Genomic DNA, 25,097 nt, shown 5'->3' on the forward strand with positions numbered 1-25,097 from the left:
GTGTTTCAACACCCCCACTTTTACAGCAAGATGATTTCACCTTTTTGAATTTTCAATGACCAAATAAAGTTTTAACAAATCATAAATATGTTTTAAAGACTCTGTACCCTCTTTAGAATAATCCCACCCAGATTTGAGCAGTGTAACCATTGTAGTTTCCATACAGGACCTAGTTTAGGGCGATCAAAATGCAAAAAAATGCAGTAAATTTTCCCTGTTCTGCATTTTCACAAATCAGAAAAAGGTTTCACAAATCCCAAACAAGGTTTTAATGAATCTACAGCCTCTTTAGAATAATTCCATCCAGATTTGAGCAGTGTAACAGTTGTAGTTTCCATACAGGATCTAGTTTAGGGCGATTAAAATGCAAAAAAATGCAGTGAAATGGTCCTTTATGCCCATCCATTTAATTCGCGAATCTGATGCCAACTTCAGCGTCGTGTCTATGGGCTTGATGTGGGGCTCATGTGCCCCCCCTGTAAGACCCCCACATTTAAAATCGCTGCTCCACCCCTGCTAATATCTATTGAGCTGATCTGATGAATCGAGACAGGGAGCGATTGCTTCTCCCTGTTTACGGATGTTGAGTCTGGTTCTTTTTTTTTTAACTTTATTTAAACAAGGTAAACACAAACAAGAAAATACAAACAAGTAAGGCAATTACAACAATATAACTTGTAGATAACATAGTAGAGGCATAGTATTTCGAAGAGGGATGAAGGTATTGTTGATAAGAAAGATAAATAAAGAAATAAAATTTACAGCAAGGGGATTCGTATATTAGGATTGACATACATTGGGGGGCAATTCAATCAAAAATTCCGTCAGGACTTCGTATGATTCAATACATTTCAGAGATTTTAAATATAATTGAAATTCAGATAAAAAGATGTTAAAGACTGGGGATGATCTTAGCACTCTTTGTTTATGAATAAAAAATTTTGCCAAACAAGAAATTAGGTTACAACAGAGTTCTATAGTTACCATATCTCTAGAAATAGTTAAGTCTGGTTCTTTTTCCACAGATTTTTTTTTTCCACAGTTGGTTTTACAAATTCAGTCTTGATTTTGATGCTGTAAAAATTCGATATTAGAAATTCGTATTCAAACTCTGATGGCACAGAAAAACTTCCATACACCAGCCTCATACAAAACAGGTCGAGTCAAGGGGCCTCAGTTATCTATAGAAATACCAGAAAGATCCGCAAATGAACAAAAAGAGTTGAAAATGTGAAAATATGTAAACACAAAGACAAAACACCAAAAGCTGTAAAATATGACATAATAAAGAGATGTAATACGACTAAAGTGAGACAAATTACAACCAAATCAAGTGTAAAGAACAAAGAAAACATACAATGCCACACAGAACAACCTTAAAACAATCCAACAATGAAAATTAAATACAGAATTACGAAAAGGGATAAATAAGATCTACCTTGGAACACAGAACGACAAAAAAAAACAAAAAACATACAAAATTACAAAAGAAATACCGACGGTAAAAATATTAAAAATAAACAATATCGGGCATTTTGTTTAATTACCACAAAGGGATAAAGAATAGCCACGAATCGAAGCAATCCAACCAAATGTAGACAGAAAGTGTGACATGCCTCAAAAGTTTAAAATGAGCAAAATTAGACGCAAATGACCGAGAGAAAAATAGCAAAAAAAGTACTTAACAAAGTAACAAAAAGTATCTACATGTGTAAGAAAAAAAGAACAGATGCAATATTTCAATAAAGTGTTGCAAAATGTTCCTGTTTTAGAGGGTAAAGCATAAATACGCATAGCATCTGTGTTGTTTGTGGTTATTCTGTGTCTTGGTGCAGACAGCTATGCCCCGAACCGCGTTGCTTCATAATCAATCAAAGCAAAAGTAGATAATTTCGCATAAAGTATTCCTGAGTTCGAAAAATAATAACTCTTGTCCGCTGTAACTTGAATGCAGCATGAACCCGAGTTTACGCTTACTGTGCGTCTGACGTCACTCCCCTTAGTAACCCTCGGTGGCGTCTCTAGGAGAGAAGGCAACAAGATGGTAAGTCTAATTTATCGTTATAATTAGCCTTTAAGTGTAAGCATCAGGCGTTGCACGTGCACATGTTTACATTTACTAGCGCCAGTTTGTATTTAGATCAAATTTAATGAGTCCAACCGTCTGCATCTTAACGAGAAAAACCCTCAGCTGGAAAAGCTGCCTTGTTGCTTCGTTGAGTTATCAGGGGAGATTAGCTTAGCACGCTAGCCCCGTGTAGCTCCTGTTTGCGTACCGTTAACTGGCCCTGCTGGGGAACAGCTAGCCACAGAAGCTCAAGAATACCAAAGAAAATGATGCGAGTAGCCACTCACGGGTTCTGCTGTCCTCCTGCGTCGGTACCGATAGGAGAGTGCTTGTTCATTATGAAAATGCACAGAGATAACTACAGATGCACTTGGATGGCCTGTTAGTGAGGAGTCCAGGTGGATGAGGGGAAGAAATGGGCTTCTATAATGGTGGTTAGGCGAAACAGTGCTCCTCCTGTCCCCCTGGCCATGGACGGATTAGGAAACAGCGTGCCCTATGGCACAGAGTTGTTAAAGGCTCTTAACTTATCCTGCTGAGACCAAAGACACCCAGACTGAAAGAGACAGAAACAAACCACAGACAGTGTAGATAGGACTCGTGGTTGTTTTGTGTCTCCAGCTGCGATTCTTGTTCTATTTTGCATCCTTTCGCATCTTCTTGTGTTTGTTTTGTGCAGCATATAATCTTTAATGTCTAGTTTTGGTCCTTTTGTGTCTTGTTTTTGTTTATTTTGGTGTCACATTTTGTTAAATTTTCTCTTGTTTTGTAAGAAGTTTGCCTCTCATTTTGGATATTGTGCATCTCTAGCTGTTGTATTTATCTTTTTTTTTTTTCTATGGATGGCTCTTTAGATCACTATCACGTTGTTTATGACTCTTTTGCATTGCTTTTTATGTCTGTTATACACAGATTTAGAGGTAAGACCAAAGGACCAATGACTCCTTGTGCTCAGTTCAGTAACACATCTGTTTGCCTGGTAAAGTAACCTCAAATGGATGTTTTCACCGCTCGTTGCAGGGATTGCTGTCCATCCTTCGTAAGCTAAAAAGCACACCAGACCAGGAGGTTAGGATACTGCTGCTGGGTCTGGACAACGGTGGGAAAACCACTCTGCTCAAACAGCTGGCATCTGAGGACATCAGCCACATCACCCCCACACAGGTAACAAATACATCACCATTTACAACACACCAGCATCGCCTTGCTTTTGTGAAGATGTATATTCTATCTGCTGCACCTGCCCAACCAGCTTGATGTTTCCTGATTTCTACAGGGATTTAACATTAAGAGTGTACAGTCTCAGGGATTTAAACTGAACGTTTGGGACATTGGAGGTCAGCGGAAGATTAGGCCGTACTGGAGAAACTACTTTGAAAACACCGATGTGCTGGTGAGGAATTTGTTTTTATTAAGTTGCTCTTTTGATCTGCTGGTCTCACTCGAATCTGTCGCTCACGTTAATAATAAGGAAACCATTTTGTTTCAGATTTACGTCATTGATAGTGCCGACAGAAAGAGGTTTGAGGAAACGGGTCAGGTATGTACAAAAAACTTACGGTCAGGGTGCACGTGATGAATATTTCGTTATCTCAATTCACAATGTGTTCCCAGTGATGTGTCATGTTTTGAAAAGCTAATTAGATGTCAGGTGCGAAACTTTCACCTCTGTGGCCGCAATCACACGAGATGGATTGCACGTGAACACTTTCCTTCAAAGACTTTGATACCGGTGATTGTTTCTGCCGATGCACAGGACTGATAATAGCATTTCCATATGGCGTTTATATGGTTCAGGAATTCCTTCCAGACAAATGCTTTTACCCCCCAGTCCAGTCAACTGTAATGGAAATCATGTGTCAAGTCTAACAGGAGTCAGATCATCCTCTGAAGCTCTGGTTGTCATTAAAACAGACCTCTGGAATCGCCGGTGTTTCTGTCACTGGACGCGTGTCTGATCAAAAGATGTGTGCTTTTTTTTTTTTTCTAGGAGCTGGCTGAGCTGTTGGATGAGGAGAAGCTGAGCGGCGTTCCTGTGCTGATCTTTGCAAACAAGCAGGACCTCCTGACAGCAGCTCCAGCCTCCGAGATCGCAGAGGGGCTCAATCTGCACACCATCCGGGATCGCATGTGGCAGATCCAGTCCTGCTCCGCCCTCACTGGTGAGGGGATCCAGGTGAGCAGAGATAGCTCCTCGCGTGGATGCATTTGTTTTCATGACGCTTTATAGTCTTCTCACTGCACTGCTCCTTCTTCTTTTCAGGAGGGCATGAATTGGGTCTGCAAGAGCGTCAATTCTAAGAAAAAATAGCTTTGCTTCTAATCTTCTACTACTCAGGAGGAGCAGCTCACACAAACACACACACTCTGACAACACATTGCACCTCCTGAGCCTTAGTACGATGGGATTTACCTGTGAATGTACACACACTACTAATACAACGTGGACTTTTTTTAACTCCCCGCATCACTGATGTTTACTAATCTCAGCACATCTTCCCGTGTTGCACTCCACCAAAACGAGGGGCTCTTGCCTTCAAAGGAAACCCATATAAGGAAACTCCTCCGCTCCTCCACGTCACCATCGCCGTCCCAGCCCGTCGTAGCCTCAAACATTCCCATTAATCTGCTGTCTTTCACAGGAATCCTTTAAGCTTTTTCACGCCCTGTACTGGAAACCGAACCTCTCACTTCCTCCCCCCGTCAAACTCCATCTCATTTCACGTGTTTGTTTTCTTTTTGAATCATTCCACTATGGCTGTAAGCGCTTTTACTGCTATGGCTCTGCTTGAAGTGAGGTATATTTTTGTAATAGTTTTATTTATGGTGAAGTAGAGTGCTTTCAGACAACTGCTCGCGTGGTGTGTGTATGAGAATCGGTCCAACTCTCCCCACTATAGTTTAAAATACTTTTAGTGTTAATATGTAAACAAAAAAAAGAGAAAAAAAGATGAATTGAAAGGATTAAAAGACACTACATTTTGGATCAACTGTAAATAGCACGGCCCTGTGTTCATATGTTACGTTATGCACATGTTATAGAATATTTGTCACCATGCTGTACTTTGTAGTCTATAATGTTTGCATATCTAATATGTGCTGGCAGATTTTTAACAGAGGTACTGTATGTTCCAATGCATTTCTATGTGCTTCTTGGGTTAGAAAGGGAATTCACTGTTTCAGCATTTCCTTTTGATATTCTTGAATGTAATCTGTCCAGAATTTAAGATAATGTATGTGAATAAAAACATAATTAAAGTGTTTGAAGAAACTGCTGAATTGAATCGCTTGCTGCACGACCAGTCACAAACATTCACGGGTTACGCAATCGGGTGTTTGTGGCGGCAACCGACCTGTGTGTTGAGGCCTCAGGGAGTCACCCGAACGACTCGAGTCTCCCAACAGAGATGCTGCCTGAAGCGGTGTTCGGTGAACTTTATCTCAGATGAAAGCAAACAAACAGTGAAAGTCCTCCAAACAATGGTTTTGTTACAAGAGAAAAAACATAAAGTTTCTCAGTGACACACATCATCCGTCAGACGGTTTTTGTATCAAAACATTTCAAATTATCCCAAAAAATCTGACAGAAAAAGGAAAAAAAGTGACAAGTTTATTCTTTCACTGTACAAAATCTCCCAAAACAGGTACAAATAGATTCAGAGAACACAATGAACTCAGAAATCATGCAAAATTATTCAAATGAAAAAATTGACACAGAAAACCACTAGGATTGAACAGCTTGTAGATGTGCATCCTGTCACCAGAAAAAAAGACCAGGAGATATTGACTTGAGCAACCCAACAGTTTGATTATTAAATGTCAAATCATTTTGTGTTTAGCAACAGAATATAACTGGAAATGAAGGCCCGTGCTATTCTTATCTGCCCGTACGCTTTGGGTTTACACCAGCGCTGACTGCTAAGGATCAATAACATCCTGTGTTACAAAATTCTGTGGCATAACAAGTCGTATCTCTGTGAGAGTACGGTTACAGAAGGAAGCCTACAATCTGAAATCAGATTTGATCTGCTAAGACAGGCGGGAGCGTCAGGCAGGTGGTGCTGTGTCCACCTGTTAGAGCCTCAGGGCCTGAGGCTGAGCAGCAGAATCTGTGCAGCTCGATTCTTCCCCCGCAGCTGAAGTAACAAATATCTGGAAAGAAACACAAGGCTGGTCCACCTGCAAGGGCTGCTTTTTCACTGGAGACCACCCACATGTTGAGAGGGCGTGAAAAAACATCTGTTTGACAGCATCGCAGTCCTCAACCTCCACCCAGCGGTGGAATGCAACCAAACTCGAAAGACTAAAGTCTGCCCTTCTACTATTTTTGGCACATTATTTTCTTTTCTTCTTTATGTGAAATGATCGTTATACCTCTCCACGTGTCAGAGATAAACCTTTTACCCTGATGCAGTTAGTTTAACAGCAGTAGTTTGATCCTATTTAGAAAACTTCAGATCCTCTGAGGGAAAATACTGTAAAGTGTACTCGGTAACATGAATTGCTGCACTCAAACCACTTAGAACTGATTACTTTCCACCCTGAATCATCTCGGTTTAAAACCTCCAGAAGCACGTTTTTTCTCATGTGAGCTCTTTACAGAACACTGATCCACATTCAGATCGTAAGAAACCGTCCAGAAGAACACATTTAGAGGTGTTACATGTCTAACAGAGTGTTCCTGCAGCAGGAACAGTGCGCTGTGTGTTTTGCTTTGCGTAACATTGTATGTGACTGATTCAGAGGGCCTCGGAGGCTTGCAAACAGCCTCTTCTTCTTGTCCTACAAAGATTGTCATTGTTCAGTCTTCCTCTACTCTCACACAGACAGAATGTACGACTGTCCCTCTTCATTTCTGACCCTTAACTCCCTCTTACATTTAACTCTGATGAAGTACTGTGGAAAACACAATGGACCAAGAGAAACACACTTAGAAAATATAAAGGTATTAAAAAGAAACTGGGAAATATTTGCTTTCTGGTTAGCTGAAGTTAGGTGAGATTAGAGGGTTAGCTTAGCTTAGCATAAAGACAACAGCATGGTCTTGATAATGCACTTTGTCTTGTTAATTTATATAAAAAAAGAATGAAAATAAATATGTTAAACTGCTTTTTTAGCATGCAAACAGTGAACACTTATCTGATATTACCGGGTTACTGGTAAAAAGAGTGTTTTCAATCTTAATGCTAAGCTAACGGCTACTGATGCGTGCATCAGTCAATATTTACATAAGAGTGGCATCAGTCTTCTCATCCAAACCAAACAAAGAAAAAGAAGTTCACTAATATCATTCTTACAACATAATAAGTGAGGTTCTTTAGCAGGTCAACCCACTTTTTTCAGTCTGATTAGTGCTGAACACATCAGGAATGGATGGTATTCACCTTTAAATCCCACTATATGAGAGCAGATTTCCTGCTAAACACAGCCTTTTATGATGATAAGACCATTTTATTATTTTGATCTGATCCAGACAGTAGTTGCCATGGAAACCGTCTCTTTATATCAGCAGGTTGTTGCACATGTCATTTTCTGATCCTCCACGTATGCTTTGGTGAGAATGGTTGTTTATAAAACTTATTTCATTGTTGTACTAACTCTTACAATTCAAAGCAACAGCTTACTCACCAAAAGCTAGCGGGTCATCCTTCGTTTGAGGTTTACGTCACTGTTGGAGCAGGAAGCAATAATTACCCACGATTGCAGCAGGTCCTGAACGCCACTTGTGAACTTTTCCACTGAAGACAAAAGCCAGATCGCAGTGAATATTAGTGTTTTTATTTCTGTCCATTGTGAAAGGCTTTATGTCGAAACCACTTGCTAATTCTATCCATCCTTTCATCGAGGACTGGAGTTTGAAATTACTATTAGGTTCATATTCTGTAATATTACTCGGCACATAGAGTTCAATGCAGTCAAATGGCATTGGAATGCAGTGAATAGTTAACTGGGGAATTCACATAAATATATCTTTAAGGATGGCTTAGCAACCCTGGAATAAACAACTTAAAAAATGTCCCTTTAAGACTTAACGTGACAAAGGTTCCACTGTGCTCTGAAACCCATTTTTCCAATGGTTTACACTGGTCAAAGTTGCTGTGCCGAGCAAAATACAACAGGCTGATGGGGGAGCTTGTGTTGTTGTAAAAAAAAATGAGCCATCCAGCCATTCAGTGAAGACAAATTGGAGGAAAAGCTTACTGCTAAATGTCTAAGTTCCTTTAATTTAGTGGGACAGGTTTGAATTTATTTGGAGAAGTCAGGAAATCTTTTCTTGGTTTCCATCCAGGAAGGCATATCAGGTGTGTTCCAACAGTAAAATCTTTTTTGTAGATTAGGGATGTGTTATATAGAGTACAAAATGATGCAGTTGCACCAGAGTTTTAATTTTTTTTTCCTTATTTTGCTTCGTCTCCTCCAAACTGTGTTCTGGCAGGCACACTGTGAAAGATACGCCATGATGAACAGAGATTTTGGCACGCTTCTGCACGACCAAATACATGTGCGGTCATTAACGAGGGACTTTTGTTTAACTGTATAAATATCTTTACTTGTAAAATGCCTTCAGGATGTATCTCTGGTCTCCTGAAAGTCACACAGATCGCTTTGAAAATTCTTACCAGTGATCCTCAAAGGAAGACAGTGTTTTCATGGCATGTGAAACAGCTCTGTAAACAATGAAATATCCATATCTTCATATGTGAGTATTAACATTATTTAGATTGAAGTCATAAAAACTACTTCCCAAATTGCGAAATGTGACAACCTCAGGAGTTTATAGGCCAATAATCCCTCAAAAAAGGTTGTTTTTCCAGCTTTACCTTTTAAAACTTTACATATATGAGCCGCTGTACAGCATGTAAGTGAGTTTTAGTGGCTGGGTGGAATACTACATTAACTCTGGAGAGACTTCAGCTTGCTTTTTATTGTTGACCTGTCATGCTCTGTTTCCAGCATTATCATCATCATCTGTGTACTCATGATTCTAAAGTCGAGAGCCAAGCAAGCTGTCGCCAGTCTTTACACTGAACTGAGATAGACCTTTTACTCCCCATTAGGACAAACATTTCTGGATAAACAGGTTCCCCAAGAAGGTTAAACTGTTCCTATAATGGATAGACATTTGACTGTACAGGAGGGGGAAAAAGTATGACTAAAAATAACATTTTCTTTTAAGAGTTTTTCCAAATCTTTCTTTTACGCGTCTACTGAAACCTCTTAATGAGTAAACAAAAACTTCTGTGGTTGTTGCATCATTGAGTAAATACTTTTTTCCTCTGCGTGTGGGTAATTTCAAGAACTGTGTGTGTGTCACATATCGGGGACGTAGGCGACTGGCTTAATGCCTCTTTCGCCTCGTGGATCAAGCAGCTGTTCGGCAGCTGTGTGCACAAGTGTGAGAAAATGTGTGCGTCAGGGCATGAAGGGGGGAGTGTTTGTTAGTGTGTGTGTGTCAGAGAGAGAAAAAGACAGAAAAGCAGCGCTGTAATTTATGCAGCACCTCCGACCCCTCGGCTCTCGGCTGCCTGTGTCTGCTGAGGTTTGCTGACGTGAGAGAAAAGGCAGCACATCAGAGCTTGAGCTCGAGAGGGGAAGGAGGTGGGAGGAATACGAGGGTGGAGCAAGAAGCAGTATGACTGAAACATTTGGTTTTATGTGTATGTTAACCGCTGACTGTTGTTAGGAAAGACATGGCATTCAGAAACTCTTACTCACATGTACATGAAGGCATGTATTACCAAATAATGAAACAACACACAAAGTAAGATCATCCTGGAAGCAGCAGATGACCGCATAGCAGCTGCGTCACATGATCTTCTTCAGCAGAAAGAAGACGTATTTTCAAATTTTCTTACAAATTAATAGACTTTAGAATCGTTATTTCATGAAAACTGCCTCATCTAACCACAAACCTATATTCTTCTGGTTTTCATTTCCCCTCTGCGGTTAACATGCTCCTCAAACACGTACAAGTGGATCATCCCTGCTGTGTGAATGGGATTGAGGCTCAAAGTGCTGGGTAGGGGAAAGCAGTAATGCAACGGCTTAATCAGGCTGAGGAGAACACACACACACACACACACACACTGAACAGTCATCTCAAGACTCTCCATCCTGTTTTCTCTCTGCAGACCTCCGCCCCCACACACTCATGAGTCTTATTTGCACTGAGTGGACACAGAGATATTCCAAGTTTTGTCTAAACAGGTTTTTCCACTATTAATGTGTCCTCTAGGATAATTTAATACGCCAACAGATTAAACAGAAATGTGCAGCCAGGCAGATTATTTGTTCGTTCAAGAGGACAGAGCAGAGGTTGTGCGATGTTAGGGCACAAGTGGGAGGACGCTGTTTATATAAAATCATATGAAGAGTAAGCAGATGACTGTAGAGTTGACTGGATGGACTGAAAAAAGGTAAAGGTTTGGAGAACAAACGAGAGAAGCATCTATTAAGTTTACCTCTAAGTTATTGTTGGTGTGTCTGCACTTTAGCCCCCCCGCGCACTAGTTTTCTGAGGTCATACATAAATAAAATTGAATAACATGTATCATCTTCATAGCAATAACCTTCTTTTGTGACACAGTACCTTGTAGCTATGCTAGCAGCACTGTGAAGCTAAATACTGAATTGATTTAGACATTCCGATAATGGGCATAGCTGTAAACCATGTCAATATTACCACCTAGCACCTATTTGTGCCAAAAATATTGATATGCCCAGTTCCAAATCTGCCCCCAAATTCTACATTCTAAGCTGCTACACATCTCTATTCATAAAATGTTTAAATTAAAACGGTCACATGGAAAATTAAAACCACTGAAAACTTCTTCAGCTACGTTCACACAGCAGGTCTTAATTCTAATTTGTTGCTGAGATACGATTTTCTTTGCGTGGTTGTTCACACTGTAAGTTAAATGCGACCGCCATCACTGTTAACAGTGTACGGCTCTACGGAAGTGACCCACATGCACAGACTAAGACATGATGTCACACGCAGCATGCTGTGTTTACGGAAGTAAAAAATGGATGTTACACGTCAGCGAGTTTCAATTCTGAAGTTGTTGTGCAGTTGGAGCCAATAAAGTTATGAGGATTTTAATTGAGTCCAAAACCTCTCTTTCTTTCCACTGACTAGCCCCATCAAGGGTGTCTGCCATGCTTGTTTCGTCCATTTTTTTAAACATTTTATCCCGCCTTCTCTGGCACAGAATTGTGACGTCTGTCTAACTTCAATGACGTAGAAGTCTGATAAAATGCAACATGACCGTTCCAAACATCAGATATGTATCCGCTTAAAATGTCTGCGGGCACTAATGGTTGATTTTTGTCCTCCTGAAAACACAGCTACCAACCTGTTTAATACCCATGTTAGCCAACTACGACTACGAATTTTTCACTTTTAATGTATTACGGTAGGATTACGGTCTGTTTTAAAGTCAAGCTAGCAGTTTGTTAGCATATTTGCTAGTTTGTTTAAAAAACTAGCACTTTCCACTTTCCTACGACACGGTACAGGCTTCTTCAAAATACATCGCGGTAGTTAAAAATAATTGCACATTTCTCAAAGGAATGGATACCATTGAAGGCAGAATTTCACACATCTATTGGAGATTTCCAGAGGAATTAATAACCTGCTGGATGACTTGCATACGTATGAGCCAAAAAAAATCCATTAATTCCTATGGGAACACCTATAATTTCCAATAATCTCCAAAAATTCTAATTTGGCAAATATCAGATAGATGTAAGCCAGGATGTTGGATAAAAAAAAAAAAAAGCTGCTAAATTAAGGCTTGGGGAGTCAAACTGATCACTACATTTTATCCTTTTTTTTCTTTGTTTTTCACAAAAAATGTACTCCCAAACTTGTTTCTCCCCATGTAATGTTAGTATCTTTCTGTCACAATTATTTCATGTGCAAATTTAATAAAACTGGATAGGCAAACAGTACCTGCTGTAACAGTAATTAGCTTTTTTCCAATTGCTGCAAGGTAGTTTTCATTCACCCAAATAAAATAGAAACATATTTCCTAACATTAAGCACCACGGTGTATAGTCTATACATACGGTCTTATGGACAAAATACACACGTACAAAAGAGGCACAATACAAATTAAAGAACTTGCTTTTAAAACCTTGCACTCATTTAGGAAACTGGCTCCCTTGACAGTTTAGCTACTGACATACCTGCTCGTTGACTACACCTATGACTGGAAGATACCACTAGGGGCCACACCAGCAAACTCGAAGCAGAACTTCTCCATTTGCAAAATTTTAAAACTAGAGACAATAAAAGGAAGTTAATATTTAGCCAATGTTAAGATCACAGCAAAAAAGGTACAGCTGCAGTTTCACACTGTATAAATTTCACCACCATAGATTAATAATCACCTAAATAAAAGGAAGTACATCTTAGGCCTAATATTTTATTCACGCAGCTTTGTATGATGTACGTAAGCTTATATCCCCTAGTGTTCAACACAGGGAATGCACTGCTTTACAAATGAACAGAAACTTCACTGAAGCCATGGGAAAGCAGTGATTTTACCAGCTCCATTATTAAATATCTCTATGTTGTTACGAAAACAGGACCTAAATGCATTGCAAAATAGAAGTGGCTCGGTGAGTTTGCCAGATATTTAGCAGGTTTTGTGAATTATGTCAAGAGACGCATAAACTACATACATGCACTCGGTTAGAAATCCATCTACTAAAAAGTACAAAAATTGGTTAAATGTACTTTTGAAATGTTTGCTTTAAAATGTATTCAAAGGACTATTATTAGCTTGACTATAAAAATGACAAAGTGGCTAATTTATTTAGCCAACCTCCAGATACAAGCAGAGGTCTCTCCAAAATCCACTGCAAAATTACATTTTTTCTTTTAACCTACTTGAGGCAAGTTGCAGACTCCAATATGCAGTTAAGAGTTTTGCATGCATACCAAAGATCATGAGGGATTCCCAAAGGAATAAATGGACTGCCAGGTAATTACTGTTCTTTACGTAGTGGTGAATGCCGTGTCGTATATTACTTTGCATCTCTAGACAGAGCAGCTTATGACAAGGGTGGAAACTGCCAGAAAATGGCTGTAAAGTGAATGTATCTTCAGGCCAAGAAGAGCGTTCTCACTCATCTGCATCACCAAGAGTTTAATGAGTCAGAATGCATCCATTTGATAATTTGCACCTCACAGCAAGAGGGTTCAAGGTTGGATTCGCAGCTGGGGCCTTTCTGTGTGGAGTCTGCATGTTCTCCCTGTGTATGCGTGGGTTCTCTCCGGGTTCTCCGGCTTCCTCCCACTGTCCAGAAACAGGCATGTTAGGTTAGTTGGCGACTCTAAATTGTATTGTCCCCTATTGTGTGCACTGGGGAGCACAAGCCAGTGTGTTTCTAGTGGCAGCCCCATTTATCCCCAAGCCCGGATAAATGGTGAAGGTTGCATCAGGAAGGGCATCCGGTGTAAAACATGAGGCAATACCAGTGTCAGAAAGAAGAAGAAGCAGTATTAAGTAAAACTACTGTGAACCAAACAGTCCTCTGAGGATTTACATCTTTAATAGGAATTCAACACAGTTGATTTTTTTTGTCTTTTTATGGGATTTACGGCAGTAATAAAAATAGAGAATTTTACCAGCTGATGGGATTTTCACTTGGGAGAGTTAACGACACAGACCAGATTAAATTTGTTTTGTTTATTTGGAACCCTTCTCCAAATCACATCTGTAATTTTTTTTCATTTCACAAAATATTTACAAAAAAAGATACTTTTTTTTTTCCTCTTAATGTCGGGTGTTGTAACAGCTCCCTTTTAGAACGATGAACCGTTGCTTTCATCTCTCTGTTGAGTCTTGCTCTTTAAGAAAAAGTTCATGAAAAAAGTTCCTCCCACGTCGTTTCTTCCATACACTCATTTTAAAACGGCTTGCAATCTCCCCCCCCGCCCCCCCCATCTTTTTTTTTGAGTGCTTTAAAAAAAACCTCTTCCTTGCATGCTGTCAGCAGCAAACAGGAAGCCAAGAGCTTGTGTGCTTATTGAGAGGAAGTGACATCTTTGCCCTGCAGGAAGTACAATTACAGCATCATCACATCGTCCAGATGCTTGATTGGTTTGGTCTGTTCAGTCTTGCCCTTTTCTCTACAATCAAATAGTCTCTGTGGACAAGTATGATACATATCGATGTACCAAATAACACAAAGCTATAGTAATCACTAAACGGAAACAGTCTTTTAAGATTTTCTGTCCATCTGTGGTTGTAGGAAGAAGTAACGGGTAAAAGGGCTAAATTCTCAAAAACACAGAGGCCTGGAGTCAACCAGCCCTTCAGATGCTCTGTCATCCCTCTGCGGGTCAGCATCTGTAGTCCTGGCATAGGAAGGCACCCACAAGTACACTGTGGGTATTCCATGGAAGAGCATTTTGTGTTCAAGCTGTACGATCCATCCCTGAACTCAGCAAAGAAAGGAAGAAGTGCCAAGATGATAAAAATCAAGAGACACAAAAGGTGTGCAGTCCCTCTTTAAAGGATCTATCAAACAAAGTCAGCTATGTGGAGAAAAATATGAAGCTAATAACGTAAGGCAATTGGCCTCAGTATAACTGGAGGGACAATTATATCAGTGAGCTGAAACCGGACAGCTCAACACTGCACGGCATTATCCCTTTTCCCTTTAGCCTCAGTGAGAAGCCTTGAAGAAGCATGAGAAGATTTTCCAATAAGAGTTCATTTTCAAATCGATCAGTCTCCTACTCTATAAATAAAACAGACGCATGTCATCCTCCTCTCTGCAGGCCACTCCTCATTATTTCTTATTCATGTGTTAAATACTGAGTCGAGCTGTGTCAGAGTGAGCAGCTGGCTGCTTATCCGTTTCACCTATAATACACTACGTGAACCACTGACTGAAAATTAAGGAAAATAAAAACAGAGAAACCCTGCCCCCCGAATGTGTGTACATGTTCTAGCTCAGTGTGTTCAGATATAAACATTTATTCTAATGTGTGTATAGTGTAACTGCAACTCCACCTCCCCAAGTTAATAAGACGGTAAAGGTGTGCTATTTTGGTGCCTGTCTCTATTATCAAGTGTGTATGTGTGTGTGTGTGTGCGCGAGTATCTGCTCTGTTAACTGGTGACGTAGTGCTTTGTGGAAGGCTGCCCATACAGCCCGTAGAAATCTGCATGTCTGTGCGTCTGCGAGGCGTCGATCCAGTCCCTCACTGCCAAGCCCTGCATGGACGGACCTCCAGAGGCCAAACCAGGCGGAGGGGGATAGTCCTGGGGGCTGACCCAGGGAAAGGAGCCCGAGCGTGGGTATGGAGGATGGCTGCGGTGGCCCGACACAGACGGCACTCCGGAGCAGTAGCAGTTATCCATAGTACACACCAGGATCTTGCGGCCACCATACTGAGGGAGCACGGCTTGCTGGGAGGAGTGCGAGGAGCTGCTGCCTCCGGGAGGAAAGTGTGAGGAACCGAACACGGAGCTGGAATGGTGGTTGGTCAACGAGCCACTTCCGCTTCCTGCGCCGCCGCTCTCGCTGATGTGAGGCGGGGCACAGGGGCCGAGAGGCTGCTGATTGGTGGACTGGCCTTCTCCAGAGGCGGAACCAGAGCCCAGGTAGGGCTGTTTGGCTAACGACGAGGAAGAGGATGAAGAAGAGGAGGATGAGTCTTTATAACCTGGGGCGGCGGTTTTTCCAGCGCTCCCATTTCCCTCTGGGAAGGCATTGGAATGTTTCCGTTTCTCTGCCCCAGAGCCGGAGCTCTGACTGCTGGGAAACGCAGGAACGGACTGCAGGAACGTCGACGGAGGGGTGAGGGGAGCTGAGAGAGGAAAAAAGGTGTGATATAAGAGGACATGAGTGGTGATTAAAGCAAAAAACATTGCTGTAATGCTCTGCACTGAGTTTTTACCTTCAAGCGTTCTTTTTAAGCTCTTCTCTCTTTTTGAGATCTCAGAGATGAACAGTTTAGAGTTTAGATTCCCGACTTTGTAAGGAGGGAGACTGCTGCCCACACATGCCTGAGACCTGAAAAAAAAGATGCCACGAGATGTGTAAAACTCACGATAAGAAGCACTGCCCGTGCACTAAAGACCCAGTATCAAAAAAGTAAACCGCCCAAAAACCGTCCACAACTCCTCTCTCACCTGTCTGTGAGGATTTTAACGGGCTTGGTGTTTTTCATGAAGCTCAGCTCCTCCGCCTTACTGAAGGCTGTGTGGATGGAGCTCAGCAGCTTCTGGGCTTCGTGGCGCTGCTCTCCCAGAGCCAAAACCTGGGCAGCATTTTCCTGACAAAACCGAGCCTGAGCCCGATCCAGAGCCTCCAACGTATGGCCCAGATCCTCCTCCAGGAGCTGGTGCATCCGCTGGTACTGCAGGCGCACCTCCTCTTTCAGCTCACACACCCGGTCCTGTGGAGGAACAAACAAACAAAAAAACGTCACTCTACTCACAATGAAAGAGCATTACATAATGTGGTGTGAAAAATGTGGTCCAACTGCCCGCAGAGCAGGGCGCCGTGAACATACCTCCACCACACACTTGTCGGAGTCGAGCTTGCAAAGCTGTTCTTCGATCTCCTGCACTCGCTCCTCCACACGCTCCTGTTGTCTTAACAGGTTTTGCTGAGAGGGAGCAAAGGAAATAAAAGTCTTAGACTTGTGACCTCAGTTCGCCACTAGCGTCCCCTCCCCATACCAGAGATATTAGAATCCGGGAGCTGGCTAATTTAGTCTCCATCCAACACACAATCCCTGCGGGGGAGGAAGGGGGGGGTGCTGTCATAGCAACCAACAGCTATTTTGTGTTTGCATTAGTGAGGACCAGCGTTGGGGGAGCTGGGGGCGGCAGGCTCGGATAGATAAATGGGGAGGAAAAGCTCCAGCAGCTCTGCTCTCCCCTCGGCTGTCCTGTCCTTTTCTTCCTGAAACACGTGGATTTAACCAGTGGAGGCCGCTTTGTGAGTCGCGGTAATGTTGTGGCAACAGCGCCTGTTATTTCTGGGATGATGATGGCATGTGAGCAGCAGCACACGAGCGCTCGGCCAAAAACGGAGACTTTTCGTCCTGCTCAGCCTGTGTCGATAACAATGAGGTGACATCAGCAATCCTTCACGTCGCTCCCTGAAAGTCGGAAGGTCGCAGTTTTTCTAATCACCGTCGTTAATATTTAACGTGAAGGATGAATATTCCTCGTTAAACATTTAATGGTGGAGAAGCACACTGATAAGGAAAAATATCAATAGAAGTCTGAAACTGTGTTAGCAGCTCTGTGAGCCCTTTTATCGACAAATCTTGAACCAGAAAGTAGAGCCAGTTAGTTACACAGGGATCTCCTCTCCTCCTCAAAGGGCCCGAGCATTAGATCCGTGGACCCGAACGTGGTTTGCAGGTGCGTCTTTGAATATGAGGTAGTTCTCTTTGCAGCCAATAGACATCACCCGCTGAGATGTTGTGCTCGTCGCCCACAGATTCCTAAAAAGTGTGGACACTTCATGACGTGGCGTCTGTCCTCTGCCTTCTCTCCAGCTGAGCCACACATGCCCAGAGACACAGATGGAGGGCCGGATATGTTACACCACCGCGTAGCAGAAACCGCTCGAGCGATCGGCCGACTTATCGAGTAGATTATTACAAAAATATTGTATCGAAAGATTATTTTTCTTTGTCAAGAACAGAGCTGAAAACTCTGTCATCATTTATCACCTTCAGATATTTATTCATTTGACTTTTTAGGCAACAGCACAGAAGAGATACAAATAAGCAAACTGATCCAATTTAGACTTAATTTAGACTTCTACAAGTATAAAGATCATTTATACGAGCAGTCGTGTCAGTAAAATGTTTGCTCTACTGATTTACATTAAGTTTCTAAAGTGTTCATATCAGCAGGTAGAAAAATAGCTAAATAGCCGTTTATATGTTGACAAACTGATGATCAGTGTAGCATCTTGAGATTTACTCTAAATGCTATACTGATTTTATGGTAATCCTTTAAATGTTTGTCAAGACAAGTCAGTCCAAAACCAAAATGTAACAGCGCCACTTGATGAAAAACAAATCTCCAAAGTCATCAGATTCCTCCACTCGAAAGAAAGAAATCCTTCCTAAAATTTACTGGAAAACACCCGACAGTCTCAAAAGGGATTGGACCGTCATCGGTCTAAAAGTGAACGATCAGTTGTTCTTCTCAAACTGAAGGCTTGTTCACATGCCATCATCATCATCGTCCTCATCATCACTAGTCGGTCATTCCAACCAACAGCAGCTGATTTTATCATTAGGGATCAGCTGCTTTAGAGCCTGACAGGAATGAAAACCTGCATACTCTTGGGCCTCAGCAGCACATGGTTGGGAATGGTTGCCCTAGATATCTCCCCCTCTCTCTCTCTGAGACACACATGCACACACACACACAGACACATGCACACACACTCACACTCGGCATGGTTAGATCCGGGACGGTGACCTGGTTGTGCCGACTGATTGAGTTAGGCTCTGAGCAGAAGCCGGGGGGGGTGACAGGGTCGAAGGAGTTGAAGCTTTGCAGAGGGGGTGGATGGGTATCCAACCACATGTATGGGATACCTTTCAGGGGGGAGAGGGGGGTTAAAAGAGGGGAGGGTGCTTTTTAGCTGTCATTTCCCCATAGTGTCTTTTCCATCAGAGCAGGAGAGGAGGGCCACGGGGAAGGTCGGCCCTTGCCAGAGGTGGCTGGTGGAGGGTGCGAGGGAGCCGAATTGGGTTTGGGTGGGGGCTGCAGGGCGGTGTGACCGTTTGTGAGCTTTAATTACATTTATCATGAAGGATGTGCGGGTAGTCACTATCGAGATGGAAAAAAAACCTAAAACATCCTGTAATTTGAACACATTTATAGCATGAAATCATTCAACAGAGGTAGAAGCCACTGAGATCAGACACATCTGAGCCTTTTTTTTGTTTGTTTCAGCACATTCAGAAGCAGATTTTTATAAATTGATCTAAAAAGGGTCTTTATGTTAGAGCTTCTGATGAAGTGATTTAAATGTTTTTGTCAAAAACACTGTAACAAAAATGAAATTCACCTCTTAGACGTCCGACCCAAACAAACCGAGAAGGACATTTCAGCACGGACAACTCACGTCGTTCACGTCCCAATCTGGCGAATGCGTGCAACATCGTGAAATACTAAAACTCCCAATCAATGCTGCTGTGTTGTTGTTTAAACGATTAGAAAATTTGATACCAAAGTTCATTGGATGAGATCACCCTGGACTGCAGTAAACTGCCGCTTTTCTTGGCTAAAAAAATAATCCTTTAATTTAAAAGATCATTTGCAGATCAATGATAACTTTCGCATTATTACCGATGACTGATTTGACATTTTCCCGATCTCTAAAATGTGGAGGAGAGGAGAATGCCGAACATACAGCACGTCTAATATCTTTTAGACCCCATACCTGCTTTTTAAAGGGCAAACAAACCAAACTGGTTCTGGGAAATGGAAAAAAAAAAAAAAAATCTGTATGGAAACCAGTGGAGGGAACTGGGTTTCCATGTAAATATAAAGCAAATCAGAAAAACAAATTTTAGAAACACTGCAAACGAGAGAAACGCTAATCAGGCATGTTTCTACTCTCGGGTGTACACAGTGAACACATGAATACTCCTCGACCTGTGAAACTGTGAAAAAGATCCAGGTGCTGCTGGGTTAGTTGGTCCTGTCACAAACTAACAACAATTAATAATTCAACTAATCCAGAAAAACACAAAAGTTTTGATCATTATTTCTAAAACTTTTAGATTTTTTTTTACTTTAACGAGGACGCCACAACGCAGATATCTCAGCTAATTTCAAACGCGTCGCAGACACAGAAAGACGTCCCTTAATGAATAATAGTCAGATTCAGTCCATAGCACACGATAATAAATCAATGGGTATGCTGCTCTCGTTGCTTATTGACACACCCTGATCAAGTTGCCATTACACTCTTTACCCACCAGTTTAATTTTCAACTGTTAAATGTCAAACTAGAAATGACTCATCACGGCTCTTTGAGTTGAATTTTTTTTTGTTTTTTTGGCAACGTTTGTTTCCCCAAGTGACTATTTAAAGAAATATAAAGCTGAGTCATAGCTTTACCAACAGGAAATACACCCTTACACACCATGGCTGACACCTAAAGAGGGTGTTGGGTGAACTAAATGAATCAGCAGTGACACCTTCATGGTTTTACTGACTGACCTCCTGTTGAAACCAGAGACGGTGAGCACCAAACCCCCAGAAGAAGGAAGGTTAATAAATAAAAAAAAATAAAATAAAAAACAACCCAAGTAGACTGCAGAAGCAAGGGACAAATCACTTTAATCCGCCTTCCCCTCTACTTCACTCCAACCCACCCACCTCCCCCTCTCACAACTGGCGATCCCTGAGCTCGGATGCACCTGTGCTGGGGAGATAAGGCCGCTGAGGGCCCCTCATTGTTCCACCCTTGACTGCATTGTTTGTCATTCCAACAGATGAGAACGAAGGCTGGGATGGATCACAACTGAAAGAATGCAAGATAGAGTCGAAACGCTCCCAAAAAAAGCAGGAAATTCTGATTCTGATTGACCGTTTCTCTAAATATATTTACAGGTCGTACTTTAGTTATTTAATAAGACAAAGACATAAAATATGTCCCTTCTTCTGATGACGTTTGAGGACTACACAGTGGATGAAAAATGACCTTGCTGGCTCCTGTGATGCCATTACAAATGCACTTAGGCAACACTTATTGATCACTGATGAACAGACAAATTCTTGCAAGTAGAGCTGCAGCAAATGATTACTTTCTCGATTAATGGTTTCGTCCACGTCATGTCAGCAAGTCGTAAAATGAGAGGTATGTCACAAAGAAAATGGTGAGGTAGAACCAGAGTTTCAGTCATTTTTTTGGTCAGCACATTAGTTCCCTTTAAAAAAATAAAAATAAAACATTTCAGCCCCATTTGTACGTCCGGCTGTGTCTTTGTGAGTATGAATAAGACAAAATAAAATGCATGGTTGTTTAATGTACGTGCACAGTATTTAAGATGTCTTACTCTGATGTCGTTGCGTCGCAGCTCCACGTCAGTGACCGCATGGCCGTGGCTGGGGTGGCAGCGGGCAAAGCAGCAGTACTGACACACTGCCGTCTGCTCGGCCTCGCAGTGGTACAGCCGGTACTCGTCATGCTGCGGGCAGGTCCAGGCCTTCACCGCCTCCGCCTCCACCAACAGGTGGCCGAGGGCTGAGCACGGCTGCTGCAGGTGTGTCTGGACGTGGGACTGGCAGCACGGGGCGTTACAGCGCAGGCAGACCTTCACTGCGGGAAGTGGCGGGCCTCGGCGGCACAGGATACACTGCAGGGCCGGCGTGGTGGCCTTCTCCACGCTCAGGGCGTTGTACTTCTCGACTATGTTGGACAGTTTGTGGTTCTTCTCTAGGCTGGGCTTCTGGGTGTAAGCATGATTGCACTCGGGGCAGCGAGCCAGCGAGGAGTCTTTGGCCCAGGCCTCGCTGATGCAGCCCCGGCAGAAGTTGTGCTTGCAGGGCAGCTGGATGGGATCTGAGAACACGTGCAGGCAAATGGGGCAGATGAGCTCCTCCTCAAAACAGTTCCTCCACGTCTCAGCCATGTCAGAGGCCATCATGGTGCAGGCAGGCATACACTAAGAGTTTTCCACTTTTTCCAGACCTCTAGGCCTCAAGTCTCTCAAACGAAACTCTCTCAAAAATCAGCTGTGACAACGAGATAAAAGGACCCGAGGATGTCCTTAAAGATCAGTCTTTGTGTGCCCACCAAGTGGCCAAATTAGATGAATCTCCCTGACAGATGATGAGTATTGCTTATTAATGCAGCATGAAGGCAAATTCCAGAAAATTGACCAAGAGGATGCTCCAGGCAAAGATGACAACACCTTGGTGATTTCCACATATAAAAACAGGGGCTGACGTTATACAGATTACAGGAAACGGTGCTTTCCTTTCCTCTAAATGAGCCCTCAGAGCTTCTGTGTGTGTGTGTTTATAGGCCTGCTTGACGCAAAAAGCCTGTCTGCTACAGGCAAGCCATGAAAATGCAAACAAGGCACAGAGAATTCAATATCTACACAATAACATTCAAGCAGGAGATGAATCCATCTGTGTGTGACACATGAAAGGACTCTTGATCTTTTCTGCTGCCTGCTCAGGCCCTTACCTTAAAGAGCTCCCCCCCCCCACCCCCCAAACACACACACTTAAACGTCGGATTATGATTGACAGTGGACCAATTCAGACCAACAAACGAAGCATGAAAAGCACGAGAAAGGACTGCTGGAGTCCACACCCTGATTACCATTCACACACAGGACGCTTTTAAAACCTGAATCTGTTTTTATCAGGACCTCAAGGACGCTTGATTCCCTCGATAATCACAACGCAGCGCAATGCTTTTGTCCGCTGAATCATAAGTATCCGAGGAGCCTTCACCAGCGATTTAATTACACACACACACACACACACCACGCAAGGGTTTGGCAGTAGACAAGAAACGCAGCTTAACTGATCAAATGAAAACACACTGGTACCTCCGGTCCTTCATTTAGACGTAAAAAAACCGACGTTTCTATTTGATGAATAACGCCTGCTATGTGGCACAGTTCGCATATCTGTACACAAGGCCTCAGCTTTTCTGCCAGTTTTCTGTCGACAACAAAGGCCTTATAATCTCATTAAACTGAAAATCATACCCAGGCCATCATTTCGAGGCTGTTTACTGCATAGTTAATCGTTTTAATGGTCCAGTCCAGCTCCTGCGCACAAAACAAAGGGTTTTAGGATCCGCAGGAATGTTGGCTGCTGTTGAAGAGCCGTTTGCTTCCCCCCCCCCCCACCGACACATCTATCAAATATCTCCTCACACAAAGATTGTTATCACCATTTCTCAAATGTACCCTATGGTTTTTCATTGGTCTCCACCTTATACACCAACTGAAGCCTCAGCCTTTAGCCAACAACATATTTACCTACTTCCTTATCTCGATTAAATCGCGTAAATTACCTCAGACGTCACCTCACCATTTTCTACCATTGCACAGGTACATAAACACCAAATAGGGTCCGTTTTCAGACAAGGACTGTCGTTGCTAATCGAGGCTGTGGTCATAATTTGTACAGGCAGCCATATTTATAAATTCAACTAATAAAATTACAAAAATATACCCTCCTGATCTTAAAGGGGACGTCGCGTTTCTGTCCTTGTTGGGGCTAGCTGTCATCAGCCATCTTGCAAATCCTCATTTAAAAAAGGAGAAATCCGCCGTGAAAAGGCTGAAGGCTGTTTCACCAGATCTGCTTTTCGATAGCAGATCTACATACAAATACATCTACGCAAAGTCTAGTTTTTAAACAAGAAAAACACGTCTTTTTCTTTCTCGGTACTATAGGTCCGATGGAGCCGTCTGGACGGGGGTATGTTTCGTGGCCTGATGTGTCCTGTGTGAGCCGACTCCGTGGTTCATATAAATCCAACACGGTTGTGAATAATAATGTGTGTTTTCTCCCCCCTTTCTTTCTATCTCTATCGACCAGGCTGTGGAGAGACAAGAGGAATGCAGACGAACTGACTTAAACGGGTCAAGACAGACCGGACAACACACTACTTCCGGATATGATTTTCAAAATAAAACAGTCTTTTCTTTGCTAAATCACAGCTAGCGAAATAGCAAGTAGCGGAATAGCTAGTTAGGTAGCAAACACTGAAAGACAATCTTTCATTCAAGACAGTTAACACAAAATATATAATTTATCCATTGTGTATTTTAAAATGTTTTCTTGAAAATATACTTATACTTGTGTTAATTTCAACTTGCTAAATTTTTGTTAAATCTTGCTAGTGTGACTCTGTGGTGTCTCTGCTGCTTTGTAGGGGCTCAAAAAAATTAGCCATATTATATTAATGCACATAAGGACAACAAGCACAAACTCTCAACAGCAAAACAAACAAACAAAACCAGTATTTTTACATCATTCACATGTTGTTTTTTAGTTTGTCTAAAAGTAGACAGAGAAGTTACGAGCCTAGAGAGGCCATTTTGTGTACTGCATTGGCAGTGATGAAGCACAACATATATGTATTGTAATTGAGTATTTTCGATTTTGAATACTTTATATATCTGTTCCAGTATGTTGCACAGGAAAATCTTCTTTTTACGGTGCATTTATCTTCCAGCTTTAGTTGGCCCCTAGCAAAGTAGAAAAAGTCATTAAAAAATCATGACTTTGACATAAAATGTGTACACCACATTGACCCTGATGTTTAATCCAGTGTGAACACAATTACGTATAAGTCTTGATTTTTCTCAGTTCCCAGTTATTTACATGGAACACCTAACATAAATAATTAATTAATAATTGACTGTCCTAGTCTTTAAGATAACTGCACTGTGGTATGTAACTGCTCTAAAATTGAGCTGTTATGCTGCAAACAAGTGGAACAAACTGCCAGTGGAGATTAAACTTTCACCAAATGTAGACATTTTTAAATCCAGGTTAAAGACATTTCTTTTCTCATGTGTCTATGCATGAAATATCTTTTAACTTATCTAGACTGTTGCCTGTTTTTAAATTCATTTAAATGATTTTATTTGTTTCTCTTTATATTCTTTTATGTATTTTTAATGCTTCTTGCACTCCCTGCTGCAATGCTTTTATTTTATGTAAAGCACTTTGAACTGTTTGTACATGAAATGTGCTATACAAATAAATTTGATTTGATTTGATTTAAAGGACAAGTTCAACATTACAGCCTTTGCTGTAAAGATATACGCTGTATGATAGCCACAGGAAAACCTTCATTGGCTTGCTGACAGTTGGCATTTTCTGTTACATTTGAAAAGTCAGCTGTCTTCCATGTCCAGTGCTAATTCAAGCAAACCAGCTGCTGGTGGTTGCTTCATACAAAATGTACCAAAGGAAGTAATCCAAATGTCATCGAAGGCAAGAAAATACATTAAATATGTTGAACTCTTATTTTC

The 25,097-nt window shown here is 41.8% G+C and overlaps 2 protein-coding genes across 2 annotated transcripts; one reads left to right on the top strand and one right to left on the bottom strand.

Moving 5' to 3' along the window:
* Positions 1–1,966: 1,966 nt before the first annotated feature.
* Positions 1,967–5,340, top strand: arl3b (ADP ribosylation factor like GTPase 3b). The gene is made up of 6 exons (XM_075456870.1): positions 1,967–2,044; positions 3,089–3,232; positions 3,345–3,461; positions 3,558–3,608; positions 4,059–4,244; positions 4,332–5,340. The coding sequence occupies exons 1-6, from the start codon at positions 2,042–2,044 to the stop codon at positions 4,377–4,379; spliced, it is 549 nt and encodes a 182-aa protein (XP_075312985.1). The 5' UTR covers positions 1,967–2,041; the 3' UTR covers positions 4,380–5,340.
* An 8,665-nt stretch (positions 5,341–14,005) lies between these two features.
* Positions 14,006–23,707, bottom strand: trim8b (tripartite motif containing 8b). The gene is made up of 5 exons (XM_075458271.1): positions 21,141–23,707; positions 16,608–16,703; positions 16,225–16,490; positions 15,990–16,105; positions 14,006–15,899 (listed from the first exon to the last, which is right to left on the bottom strand). The coding sequence occupies exons 1-5, from the start codon at positions 21,744–21,746 to the stop codon at positions 15,199–15,201; spliced, it is 1,785 nt and encodes a 594-aa protein (XP_075314386.1). The 5' UTR covers positions 21,747–23,707; the 3' UTR covers positions 14,006–15,198.
* Positions 23,708–25,097: the final 1,390 nt, after the last annotated feature.

This window comes from Odontesthes bonariensis, chromosome 23 (assembly GCF_027942865.1).
Source record: "Odontesthes bonariensis isolate fOdoBon6 chromosome 23, fOdoBon6.hap1, whole genome shotgun sequence".
In the NCBI taxonomy this organism is placed as follows: domain Eukaryota; kingdom Metazoa; phylum Chordata; class Actinopteri; order Atheriniformes; family Atherinopsidae; genus Odontesthes; species Odontesthes bonariensis.

Coding starts and splice junctions, on each gene's coding strand:
- trim8b (XM_075458271.1), bottom strand. CDS start 21,746: ATGCCTGCCTGCACCATGATGGCCTCTGACATGGCTGAGACGTGGAGG. Junction 16,106..16,224: donor GTTAAAATCCTCACAGACAG/GTGAGAGAGGAG, acceptor CTTTTTTTTCAG/GTCTCAGGCATGTGTGGGCA. Junction 15,900..15,989: donor CTTAAAAAGAACGCTTGAAG/GTAAAAACTCAG, acceptor TTCCTCTCTCAG/CTCCCCTCACCCCTCCGTCG.
- arl3b (XM_075456870.1), top strand. Junction 3,233..3,344: donor GCCACATCACCCCCACACAG/GTAACAAATACA, acceptor TGATTTCTACAG/GGATTTAACATTAAGAGTGT. Junction 3,609..4,058: donor GGTTTGAGGAAACGGGTCAG/GTATGTACAAAA, acceptor TTTTTTTTCTAG/GAGCTGGCTGAGCTGTTGGA.